This window comes from Candoia aspera, chromosome 3 (genome assembly GCF_035149785.1).
Source record: "Candoia aspera isolate rCanAsp1 chromosome 3, rCanAsp1.hap2, whole genome shotgun sequence".
In the NCBI taxonomy this organism is placed as follows: Eukaryota; Metazoa; Chordata; class Lepidosauria; order Squamata; family Boidae; genus Candoia; species Candoia aspera.
The window spans coordinates 47557597-47571247 of record NC_086155.1 but is presented as its reverse complement, the minus strand read 5'-3'; the positions used below and the strand labels follow the sequence as shown (position 1 = coordinate 47571247).

Below are 13651 nucleotides of genomic sequence, written 5' to 3'. Positions count from 1 at the left end.
ATAAAGACTGTTCCACAGTTAAACGTAAGCAATAAGCCTCTGTGATATGGGCTCACCAGTTAGGGAATTGCTTCCTACGTGCCAGCCTGCTTCCCAAACTAATCCCACAGGACTAGATCCATTCAGACAAGCTGATAAAAACAGGGTGCTCTAGCCCAAAGTTTCTCAACCTCAGCAGCTTTAAAATGTGTGGACTTCAACTCCCAGAATTCTCCAGCCAGCACTGGGAGTTGACGTTCACACATCTTAAAGTTTCAGAGGTTGAGAAACACTGTGCTAGCCAAGCCTCCAGAGGAGAAGCCTACTTCTTTCATGAAACCTAACCTGTATCTCAGGGATGTCCGCAGAGTATAGTCAAAAAAGTAAAGATGGCAACAACACTCCAATCAACCCTCCTCCTGCTTTTTTGACACATATAAAGGTGGATCATCCATCACACTCTTATGGCCACCATCTTGACTATTTTGACTACGCCCTGCAATCACTCCTGTTTCATCTACTTTTGCGGATGTGGAATTTGGAAATGGCATATGGAAGAATAAATGGCTGAGGGCCACAAAAGCAATAATATAAATACTTTAAAGCTGTAATTTTTTGTTTTACAACTTATTAGATGTAAGTCTCATTGAGTCCAGGAGGGAGTTGCTTTTTACTAAAAATGTATAGGATTGTGCAACATGTTGTTACCCTTGCTCTTAGCCAACAGGCTGAGAAGCAATGCAACATGTTAAAACAGGTCTCCAAATATCTCCTCAAAAAAAAAAAAAATTGGTATGATTTCATAGAAGGTGGAATGAGCACAAAGAGAAAAGGTACAGACAGGGCTGCAACTGAGAGGGGGCAAGTGGGGCATGTGCCCTGGGTGCTGCATTGGGGGGGCACCAAAATGAGCGTTAGGGGGGGCGTCAAAATGGGTGCAGAATCCATGTTTGCGCCAGGTGACACAGACCCTAGTTGCGGGCCTGGCCTCAACTGGGAGGGGCAAGCGGGGCATGTGCCCTGGGCGCTGCGCTGGGGGGGCACCAAAATGAGTGCTGGGGGTGCCAAAATGAGCACTGGGGTGCCAAAATGAGTGTTGGGGGGTCGCCAAAATGGGTGCGGAATCCATGTTTGCCCTGGGTGACACAGACCCTAGTTGTGGGCTTGGGTACAGATGAGGAAATGATTCAAAAGGATTTTTTAATTTTAATTCAAGATGTATGCCATATGTTTTTCAACCCACACAACTCTATTACATATTATGAAACAGAAGGAAATTTATCTTCTGAATCTGTGACCTAGTTCATACATCACAGTAAGCTTATTTAGTTTTGTCCTGTTGTGTTGTATGAATCCAGCCCTTATAGTTTATGTATGGCTGAATATGTTTTGTGGCGCTAATACGTTGTGATTGATTCAATAAATTATGGTTACCAAGCATGACCAAGGTTTAGTGCTGTGAACTCAATCTTTTTTAAAGAACTGTTTGATTCTCTTTTAGAGAATTGTAAGCAGAACATTCACAGACACTGCTTCATTGAATACAGTAACATTTTTGACTCCTGCAAATTCCAGGATGAGAACAACACATAACTGAACGCTATTCATGGACCATTTATTGACAGGGCCAAATAACTATAGAAATTTTTAAAAATTGTCCACTCATAATTAAGGTGCAGTTCAAATCCTCATTGGCAGCAATTATGCAAGTTCTGTCGGGACTTCCAGGATGAATTCAGCTTCAATAATGAGTCAGTTACTGTAGAATAGGCAAGGAACTTTTAAATACAGACACTCTTTTTAAGGAAGTAGACTTGACCTATGACACAAACACAGTTGAAGTAATCCTAATTTCAACATCAGGAAAGCCCATGTAGCCCACAGTTTATTCTAGAAACTAAAACTCAGGTTGTGCTATAAATGTAGAACTAAATAAGTGATGATTCTCTTATAACTAATCAAATAAAATAATAATGAAAGGAACTAGTTGGCCAGATATACTACCAAGAGAAAAGTAGACTTGTGCATAGTTTAATGTCTATATACTGTATCTCAGATTGGGTCTGGACTGTTTTGTGCCTGCGATTCTTGTATGTCCCACAGCGTCCTCAGATAATGTGGTTGGAATTGGTTCTTTCATTTGGAAGTCTAGCAATAGTTTGTGCAGCCATTGATGCTCCCTGCATGCTTGTTCCTCAGCACAGTATTCAGCTTCTGTAGATGACAGAGCTACAATGCTTGATTCCTTGCTGCACCAGGCAACCGTCATGCCCTTGTAAAAGAATACGTACCCCATAGTTAATTTTCTATCAGATTTATCTCCAGCACAAATTGGATCTTGTGTATCTGTTTATCAAATTATCCTACTTTGGACACATTATGCAAAGACCTAGCTCTCTAGAGAAGTCTATAATGCTGGGAAATGTGGAAGGAAAGAGAAAAAGAGGATGAGGAGAAGAGCAGCAAGGTGGATGGACTGAATTACAGAGGCCATTATTGTTTAGTGTAATTTGCTGTCTGTAAGGATACAAAGAAACATATAACTGCCAAGACTGAAATTAGTTTATTTCTGATCCATTTTAGCAACAGAATATTACAAAATAAAGACAGAGGGTAGAGTAAGTGACAACAAATACTGTTCTCTGAAAATTACTATGAAGTACTATTATCTTGTTGTATACACATTGGAATAAAGAATCAAAGGATAATATGCATTTATTAAAGGTTAGAGAGATGTGTTGATGAATACATTGGAAAGAATGGATAATTTAATTTAGAGATAATACACCGCTAGTTACGTAATATGCCTATCTTCCGGACTGGTGGGGGCCAGTGCTTCAAGGAAAATAGTTGCAACATCTGCACCAATTGTCAAACGTTAGCTTTACTGGGCATGGCATATGGAAATGGTACTTGTTGGACCAGAAATAGTACTTTTCAGTACCTTCTAATTCAGTGTATTGTAGATCCCTTTAGCCTTGTCAAAGTCAAAAGCAGTTTGCTGCTGGTGAAGCAGGTTGCGTTGGACCCAGGCGTGACATTTCATCTTCAGGAATGCTACTGAAATTGAAAGTGAAACATAACAGTTTAGCAATATTTCAAGTTACATCTCTCTCTCTCTCTGTCTGTCTCCTTTATTTCCAGCCCCCATCTAAAGACTCTGGGTGGTTTACAGCTTATTAAATGCTTTCTCTGTCACTACCCCCACCCTCTGCAACAGTGTCCCCCTCGAGATACATATGGCACCCAATCTGCTGGGTTCTGGAAGGCCCTTAAGACCTGGCTCTGTGTTTATGGAGCTCTCTCATGTTTTTGATTGTTATGGCTGCTTCTTAGTTTGGGCTGTTATGTTTTGTTGTCATGATTTTAACTTTTTAAATTCTATATTCTGCTGTTGTAAGCTGCCCAGAGTCTTTTGGAGTGGGTGACCATAATAACCATCATCATCATCATCATCATCATCATCATCATCACCTACTTACCAACAACTGCATGAAATAGCATTCCAAAATTCAAAAGCATGAAAAAAATGATTCATTAATTTCTATATAGTATAATACAGTTGTAACTTATTGTTCAACCCATTTATTTGGGTTACATTTACATTACCCTTAAGAGGGCAAATATCATTTAATAGTTGTTCTAAACTTGGTTTTCTGGATTAAGCCCAACAAATGGATTATGGGCGTAATAAACCTGGATAGACCTAAAGTAAGACTGAATGGGATTGTTTTTCAGCAGTTTGGAGATTTTTTTTTGAGAGAAAGATAGTTGTAAAGATAAAGGTAAATATTTGCCTATTCGGATAATGTTTCTATCAACCTCGCTGGGTTTATTTGTTCTCAGTGACAATAGCAGGTGGCTAAGTCTGATTTGCTGCCAAAGCAGCAAGAAAGGAAAAAGGGGAACAGTAACAGTAACATCTTTACAAAATAGTAGTATAGTTAAAGTGGCATTTTAGAATTATTTATGTTTTTCCTCGAAGTATATTTATCTCAAAAATCAAAATGGGAGGACGTAGTATACATACCACATTATTCATCCTAGCCAATCCTTTGCAATGAAATAGGCTCCTCTAAACTCAAATTTTGCTCTAGAAACTTTTATATAACTTCAACTGCTGCAATTTCATGAATCTCTCAGAAATAATGTGTTTTGATTACCAAGAATGTTGGTGCAAAAACTATGTCTTGACGTTTTAATTGCAATTATTATATAGCAAGATCTTAGTAAACTCAGAGAAATCAATGTATAATCTATCCTTGATTACTTATATTCTAATACATAATTCATTTTAATGCAATGCTTTGAATATGATTACATATGCTTCTGTATAGTCTACTACAATCTATTGTTTTCCAGTCTTGCCCATGATATTAAAAATACAAATCACTTGTTCATTTGTTCTTTGAATAACTTGGACAATAGAGTTTGGCCAGCTGGCAGCCTTTTCTTGCCTGTTCATGCTGCGTTGACAAATATTGCAGGCACCTGGCTAGGAATGTTCTCTCAACAGAACATGCAATCATTATTTTGTGTACTGATGCCTTTTGTGTGGATTGTACTCAATGGGGGCAATGATCCCGAGTGGAAAGGGAAAAGGTTTCCTATGCTTTTCCCCTCCCAGCACCCGACTTCTAACCAGCAATGCATGGAGGTTGTGCTTCTTTGCTTTTCTCAATAACAGGAGCTTGTGCGCATGCAGATGCAGATGCATGCACAGAAGCCGCTGCTGCCCCTTTTGTGAAGTAAAGCAGGTGATCAAGGCAGATTGTCTCCTTGTTAATTTCTTGTCAAGGAAGAGTTACTTGCCTCCATGAGAATGAGTGTCTTGTTAAGGTTTATCATGGCCAATCTGCGCAAGTCTAGTAAATTAAACATAGCAAGTCTCACTTTTGAGTAAACATTGTTTAGGACTGATTGTATTTAAATATCTCCAGTACAGGAAAGCAAAATCTCACAGACTCAGCATATGTCTGTGATGTTCACAAAGTAAACGGAGATTTTTCTTTCTTTCTTTCTAATACTAGACTCCAGAGTCATCCAGTGAAGCTGAATGGTGTAAGATTCAAGATTGTCAAAAGATGTGGGTTTTTTTTTTCTTTGCATAGCATAGTTGTTCCATTGGAGGACAAGATAACAAATACTTACTAGTAAGGTTTACTATTTAAGATGGCTATAGATGTTTGTATTGGGGAAAAGTGCTAATAAGATCTTGAACGTTATGGTAAAGAAAACACTTCCCTTTTACAGAAGTGTCAAAAGTTTACATGCCTTGACATTGCTATATAATGGGAAAAACCAGTAGAATGAGAGTGCTTGGTTGGCCTTGTGGTTAAGATATGACTTTGAGGAAAAAAGGTACAATATTACCTAATTAACTGGTGGAGCCCATCTGTTTCTTCAGGGTGTGAAGAAGTGGGTATCTTCCGTCTTTGCAAAAGGAACCACTGAAGTCATCTAGATCTAAGGCCCACACCATACCACCACCCAGGTTTTCTTTCTTCAAATACTGGACCTGAATGAAACAGAAAACAGGGATTCAAAGGCTTGAACTCAAATATAAATCATGTTGTTCAACAGTTTCAACTGTCATTTGCCTAGGGTGGCAAATTTTAGGGGGCTCCAAAATTGCAAAGACTTCTGAAATACACAATATGAATATGTTTGTTGTTTATTCGTTTAGTCGCTTCCGACTCTTCGTGACTTCATGGACCAGCCCACGCCAGAGCTTCCTGTCGGTCGTCAACACCCCCAGCTCCCCCAGGGACGAGTCCGTCACCTCTAGAATATCATCCATCCATCTTGCCCTTGGTCGGCCCCTCTTCCTTTTGCCCTCCACTCTCCCTAGCATCAGCATCTTCTCCAGGGTGTCCTGTCTTCTCATTATGTGGCCAAAGTATTTCAGTTTTGCCTTTAATATCATTCCCTCAAGTGAGCAGTCTGGCTTTATTTCCTGGAGGATGGACTGGTTGGATCTTCTTGCAGTCCAAGGCACTCTCAGAATTTTCCTCCAACACCACAGTTCAAAAGCATCGATCTTCCTTCGCTCAGCCTTCCTTATGGTCCAGCTCTCGCAGCCATATGTTACTACAGGGAACACCATTGCTTTAACTATGCGGGCCTTTGTTGTCAGTGTGATGTCTCTGCTCTTCACTATTTTATCGAGATTTGTCATTGCTCTTCTTCCAAGGATTAAGCGTCTTCTGATTTCCTGACTGCAGTCAGCATCTGCAGTAATCTTTGCACCTAGGAATACAAAGTCTTTCACTGCTTCTACATTTTCTCCCTCTATTTGCCAGTTATCAATCAAGCTGGTTGCCATAATCTTGGTTTTTTTGAGGTTTAGCTGCAAGCCAGCTTTTGCACTTTCTTCTTTCACCTTCATCATAAGGCTCCTCAGTTCCTCTTCACTTTCAGCCATCAAAGTGGTATCATCTGCATATCTGAGATTGTTAATGTTTCTTCCAGAGATTTTAACTCCAGCCTTGGATTCCTCAAGGCCAGCTTGTCGCATGATGTGTTCTGCATACAAGTTGAATAGGTAGGGTGAGAGTATACAGCCCTGCCGTACTCCTTTCCCAATCTTAAACCAGTCCGTTGTTCCGTGGTCTGTTCTTACTGTTGCTACTTGGTCGTTATACAGATTCTTCAGGAGGCAGACAAGATGACTTGGTATCCCCATACCACTAAGAACTTGCCACAATTTGTTATGGTCCACACAGTCAAAGGCTTTAGAATAGTCAATAAAACAGAAATAGATGTTTTTCTGAAACTCCCTGGCTTTTTCCATTATCCAGCGGATATTGGCAATTTGGTCTCTAGTTCCTCTGCCTTTTCTAAACCCAGCTTGTACATCTGGCAATTCTCGCTCCATGAATTGCTGAAGTCTACCTTGCAGGATCTTGAGCATTACCTTACTGGCATGTGAAATGAGTGCCACTGTTCGATAGTTTGAACATTCTTTAGTGTTTCCCTTTTTTGGTATGGGGATATAAGTTGATTTTTTCCAGTCTGATGGCCATTCTTGTGTTTTCCAAATTTGCTGGCATATAGCATGCATTACCTTGACAGCATCATCTTGCAAGATTTTGAACAGTTCAGCTGGGATGCCGTCGTCTCCTGTTGCCTTGTTATTAGCAATGCTTCTTAAGGCCCACTCAACCTCACTCTTCAGGATGTCTGGCTCTAGCTCACCGACCACACTGTCAAAGCTATCCCCGATATTGTTATCCTTCCTATACAGGTCTTCCGTATATTCTTGCCACCTTTTCTTGATCTCTTCTTCTTCTGTTAGGTCCTTGCCATCTTTGTTTTTGATCATACCCATTTTGGCCTGGAATTTACCTCCAATGTTTCTAATTTTCTGGAAGAGGTCTCTTGTCCTTCCTATTCTATTGTCTTCTTCCACTTCCGCGCATTGCTTGTTTAAAAATAATTCCTTATCTCTTCTGGCTAACCTCTGGAATTTTGCATTTAATTGGGCATATCTCCCCCTATCACTGTTGCCTTTTGCTTTCCTTCTTTCTTGGGCTACTTCTAGTGTCTCAGCAGACAGCCATTTTGCCTTCTTGGTTTTCTCTTTCTTTGGGATGTATTTTGTTGCCGCCTCCTGAACAATGCTGCCAACTTCTGTCCAGAGTTCTTCCGGGACCCTATCTACTAAGTCCAGTCCCTTAAATCGATTCTTCACCTCCACTGCATATTCCTTAGGAATATTAGTGAGCTCATATCTAGCTGATCTGTGGGTCTTCCCTAATCTCTTTAGTCTGATCCTAAATTGTGCAAGAAGAAGTTCGTGATCTGAACTACAGTCAGCTCCAGGCCTTGTTTTTACCGACTGTACAGATGTCCGCCACCTTTGGCTGCAAAGGATGTAATCAATCTGATTTCGGTGTTGTCCATCTGGTGAAGTCCATGTATAAAGCCGTCTCTTAGGTTGTTGGAAGAGAGTGTTTGTTATGCAGAGTGAATTGTCTTGGCAAAATTCTATCAGCCTGTGTCCTGCTTCGTTTTGTTCTCCCAGGCCATACTTACCTGTAATTCGAGGTGTCATTTGACTGCCCACCTTAGCATTCCAGTCTCCTGTGATGAAAACAACATCTCTTTTAGGCGTGTTGTCCAGTAGGTGCTGCAGATCCTCATAGAACTGCTCTACTTCAGCTTCTTCAGCATTTGTGGTTGGGGCGTATATTTGGATCACTGTGATGTTAGATGGCTTGCCCTGAATTCGAATTGAGATCATTCTGTCATTTTTTGGGTTGTATCCAAGCACTGCTTTAGCCACTTTACTATTAATTATGAAGGCTACTCCATTTCTTCTGTGGTCCTCTTGTCCGCAGTAGTAGATCTGGTGGTCATTTGATGTGAAGTGGCCCATTCCAGTCCATTTCAGTTCACTGACGCCCAGAATGTCTATCTTTAATCTTGACATCTCACCAATAACCACATCCAATTTGCCCTGGCTCATAGATCTTACATTCCAGGTTCCAATGGTGTGTTGATCCTTAGAACATCGGATTCGCCGTTCACCACCAGCACCGTCGGCCGCTAGCCGTCCTTTCGGCTTTGAGCTAGCTGCGTCATCACGTCTGGGGCTAGTTGAGCTCATCCTCTGTTCCTCCCCAGTAGCATTTTGACCATCTTCCGACCTGGGGGTCTCATCTTCCGATGGTATACCGACATATCTCTGGTTGTACTGATCCATTTAGTTTTCACGGCAAGAATACTGGGGTGGGTTGCCATTACCTTCCCCAGGGATCGCATTTAGTCTGACCTCTCTGTCATGACCTTCCCGTCTTGGGTGGCCCTTCACGGTTTAGCTCATGGCATCATTGAGGTGCTCAAGCTCCAGCACCACGACAAGGTAACGATCCTTTGCTGAAGAATATGAATATAAAATCTGAAAATCTTTCCTTGGTGCTTTAGAACTTTTTCTTGCTACACTTTTTGAAAACACCTACAAAGTCAGTCGAGCAGTAATGAACAGCACACTAACCAGACATTGCAAGTCATGAAAAAGAAATTAGTATTACACCTATAGACCTCAGGAAGCTGATAATATTACCAAAGCAAGACCAAGGTCTGATAGGAAGGTATTGAGCGAGCGAGTCACATGATACCAGCTAATTGAAGTTATACCCATGTACCAGCATGCCCACTCAAGGGTTAAATATCATTTCACAGAATTGTTGCCATATGACGACAATGGGTGCTGATGTAATTTAAATTATTTATTGTGATTCAGCGTAAATAGGGTGAAAATGTCCAAGAAAAGAGAAAAATAGTCCAGGGCTGAAAATTGTAAGTGTGAAGCAAAAAAAACCCGGAAGAAAAAAAGAAACAGGACACATTTTACACAGGGGCGCCAGAATACAACTTTCCCTAGGGCTCCAAAATGTCTTAAGCTGGCCCTGCATGGTTACAGGGTTATATGCCTGAGGAAAGCATGATTAACCATCGGTTTTCATTGCATATATGCTTAGTAAAAACCAGGATTATTGTAATTTCTGCAAAAATGCCTTTCACATATAAAGGACCTTTAAGCAGTCTATGTTGCTACCATCTTGTGATTTATGAACACAATGGTTGCTGAGCTATGCTGGAAGAATAAATGAGCATTACATTAAAATATATAATCCTTACCTTAGTGGTAATGCTCTTGACATCATCGTATCCTACCCACTGGTTTCCTTTGAAGGAATATGGAACCTTCTGATCTTCAATCTCTACTGTGGTAGCACCATTTTTAAAGTCACAGATCTGAAACAAAGCATATATTTGACCTGAGACAGATGTATTTTGGCTTGGCAAAGGAGTATGAATAACCCAGGATATTCCAAGGATGCATCTTCAGAACTTGGCCAAAGTTTTCATCAGAAACTTTTCAGACAAATTGCAGGAGAGAGGGAACAGCAAAAGAGGTCAGAAAATTGGCAATGTTTTTGGAAAGAGATGGCTGAAACTGTGTAATTGTTGCAGGCAAGGATCTTGATAATGGTAGCAAGAAGCCTTTTGGCTAAGATCAGGTGTATCAGCAGAAGCTTCACAGATGCCATGCTGCTAAAGTAGTTGCTTTATTGTAGGCCAGAATAAACATATACAGGTGACCCTAACTGTCTACAGTCTTGTTATTTGTGGTTGGTAAATAGACCTTGTTATCTGTGGTAATGGATTTTATGCATCTATCATTTTTCCTGCATCTGCCATTTGGGGCATTTATAAAAGTTTTCATCAGGTCTCCACACATGCATCTTCCCAACAATCTGTTGCTGAATTTCCCATCAGCTGGCCCAGCTTCACTCTTCCAACTGCACACCTATCAATCTTTGCGGTTCCTTTTTGGTAACTTTCTGGGAGTCCAAAACTTACCTCCCCCCACCCCCACCCCATTCCCATAGACTGTCATGATCACCGTTGCGATGCTTGTGACATCGCAACGGCTCACATAACAATACAGGGAAATGGGTACCGGGCGGATTAAGGGAAAAGGCAACTAGCTAACAAAAGAGAGCAACAGGTGCTGGCAACAAAGTATCGACTCTAGCCGGAGGCAGGAAGAGAGAGATACAATGTTGCAAAGAAGGCAATTGACAAGACCAGACCACGAGGCGCGCCCGAGCTGTCAAAAGATTAGGAACCTGATCGCCCGGCAATGAACCATCACCGGCCGGGAAAACAGTCAAGGAAACGCCCGAGGCACAGGAGGGGCTCCACGACCCCTCACCTACCGGCAACGGAACCAACGGGGCTCAGGGCGCACCCAGAGTAAGAAGGGGTGGAGCGCTGACCGGCGCGGGCTATTTAAATCCCGTTCCGGCGCGCTCCACTCACTCTCAGCTTTTCTAAGGGCATGCATTCTATACTCAAATAAAACCAGAACCTAAGCCTACACTAGCGTCTGTGGTTTTACTGGGTAGCAGGCAGAGCCTGACATAGACTCACAGTCTCATTATATCAGTATTTTGTTATATGGTTGTAGACCAGAAGCTCTCTCTTTCTGTCTACACACACACAAAACTAGATATATATATATACACTCAAATACACACATACATACACACAGAACATGCACATACATGCACATACACACAACATACACACACACACACACACACACATACATATGTTGGGCACCCCAGGTTTAAGTCTAAGGCCTTTTCCTCCCACCCTTTTGAGTAAATGGATTTTTGGTTGTTCTTTCCTGGTCTTGAAACTTAGAGATGCCTATTCTTTATTTATATAATGGTTCTGTCTGGCCTGAGAATGGTTGATTCCTTTCTCCCTGATTTCACCCCTTATATCTATTAAGATGTGAAGTTTTCAATAGAAAAAATGAATGATAAGAGAAGGCACTCTCCTTGCAACCCCATGATAAGGAAGTTGTAATCTAGGACTTTGTTGGTCTGCCCAAAGGAATCAAGGGGCTGATTTTTAACTTTTTTCAAGGGGGCAGATAGGGAGGGAGAGGAATAGTCAGATCTATGTCAGTCCTTTGAACTCTATCCACTGACAACATCATTCTAGAGATCTGTTTTGGAAGCAATAAGTATACTGATATTTTTAAATGGCCTTTTCACCTATATCAGTCTGTATATTTGTAAATGTACACAAATATTGTAAAACACCAGAACATTTCGTGCAATATCTTCAAAAGGGAGCCAAACATGGGGAAGTGTTGGACTTCTTGGAATTTATCCTTGCTTAGAGAAGTGAAAAGGGCATAACTATATATCTTTTCCTTACCTCATAATAAGCCAAAAATCCCCTCTCTTTTGTGTAAATACCAGCTGTCCCAGGCCCTGAGGTTGGTGCCTTCACTCCATTCTGTGAGGTAGAAAGGGTGAAGGATCGTCCATAGGCAGGAATTCCCAGAATGATCTTTTTAGATGGTGCTCCCTTGCTCTTCCAGTACTTCACAGCATTGTCCTTTGGTGCAATAAATGAATAAGCATGATTTCAATCAATTTTGTCTGGTTTTGATGCTATACCCTTTTATGGTCCAAACAGTTATGCTATAGTCCTAACATAAATATATTGGGGAAGATACAGTCTCATATACCAGGGAGAATGCTTCCATTCTGAGACATTCAGAGTGCCAATTTTCCTTTCCAACTTTCACTTCATACTGTGGAAAAGTTTATTCCATTCCTTTGCTTCCATATTTATGTGGCTGCTAGCCAATCAAATGTCACCTTGCATCAGCCTGCTCTGTCATTGTCTTGTGACTGTCTTGTGCTGGACATTGCATCAGACATTGCTGGACATTGCATCACACCATTAGACAGCACTTTTTCTCTGCCTCGCATTCTTACATTTCCCAGATTGCTTTGCCATGGAAATAACATCCCTGTGAGGAAGTTTTAGTTCAGAAACATCTGGAGGGCCACAGATAACATGTTATATTGATTCCTACTCTAGAGGATCTTATGAATTTATGCAGCAGCTTTGTAGGAAATGCAAGAAATGATAATGGAAAGGAACTGGGGATAAAAACTCTACTGTCACTCAAACTCTCTGGATCTCACTCACTGTTATAGTTATGAAGTAGCTGGAGTGTGCAGGAAACAAATAGTACTGCTTTAGGAGAAAGGTTAACAGCTTGATATCATAATATCCTATTTCTGTTTACAAATGCTAAAAGTATAGATAATAGGAAAATAATATGGCATTCTGAAATTATATTTCACACACATTATCACTGAGAGTAATGTATAGGCGAAGTACAAACATTATAACAGATAGATATATTTTTCTGAGATGCTTTACATTATTTTGAAATCTGTTTTTCTATCTGACACTGAACTATAGTTTTATGTATTGAGAATTTTTCTCTTCACAAAAATACTCTGCTGTCGGAAGGAATAGTGTATGTTCCTTAATTGTCTAGAGAATAGTCTAGGTATTTCTAATTCTAACAGGTATGATTTATGAACAACAGTCAATATTTTGGATTCATGTGTACAAATGAATCTAGTATAGCTAAGCACATTTTGAAAACAACTGGAAAGTATTTTGGGAGGAGATGGGTGGTTACAAATTTGATAAATAAATAAATAAATAAAATAAATTTGGCATAACTACAATTGGGCTCCTTAACGCAGAGACCCTCACCTCATGCAGAAGCCTGAAAAGAGAGGAGGGGCTGCCTTAATAAATAGTAGAGAGGTGCTGTGCTTACATTTGCTTGAAGTCCAAAGCACTTCTTCCTAATCATTTTTGAAGTATGCACAGCCCTAGGATCTTTAATACATTCAGTTTAAATATTTACCACATTAGGTTTATACTGTGTTCTAATACACCTTTCCTGCTGGTATGTCTGAATTAGCAATCATTGCTGATACTTTAGCAGCATTCATGCCCATTTAGATATTCACAAACATCTCAGCAAAATCAGTTAGCTTGACTCTTTAGAAAGAGAGTGATAGTTATTAAGAAAAACACCTCTAACAGATCTTTTCATTAGCGGTTTTATGGAACTAGAAATTGTTGAGAGTCACTGTTTAGAGAACCAAGATATAATTTTTCAGGTACACAAACATGAAAATAATTAAAGGGAAAGTGTTGGATAAAATGTTTTAAACCAGCATGCTGACTCTCAATTTCTCTGTTTATAAAACTGTTTTCTGGAAGTAACATAACAACTGTTGAATAGGTAATTACTTTTGATCAT

The 13651-nt window shown here is 40.4% G+C and overlaps 1 protein-coding gene across 4 annotated transcripts in view; it reads right to left on the bottom strand.

Moving 5' to 3' along the window:
- Positions 1–2251: 2251 nt before the first annotated feature.
- LOC134493202 (chitotriosidase-1-like) overlaps positions 2252–13651 on the bottom strand; it is a 124397-nt gene continuing 112997 nt past the window's right edge. For 3 of the 4 annotated variants that reach the window (XR_010067563.1, XR_010067562.1, XR_010067564.1), the window contains 5 exons: positions 11725–11907; positions 9625–9741; positions 5353–5497; positions 2893–3039; positions 2252–2861 (listed from right to left, as the gene is read on the bottom strand). Coding sequence is in view for 1 of the 4 variants with exons in the window: in XM_063297565.1 (XP_063153635.1) it covers positions 5357–5497; positions 9625–9741; positions 11725–11907 (441 nt within the window). In the remaining 3 variants the exon portion in view is untranslated. Of the gene's footprint in view, positions 2862–2892; positions 3040–5352; positions 5498–9624; positions 9742–11724; positions 11908–13651 lie in introns of those variants that run through there. The other variant, XM_063297565.1, reaches the window with a different exon arrangement.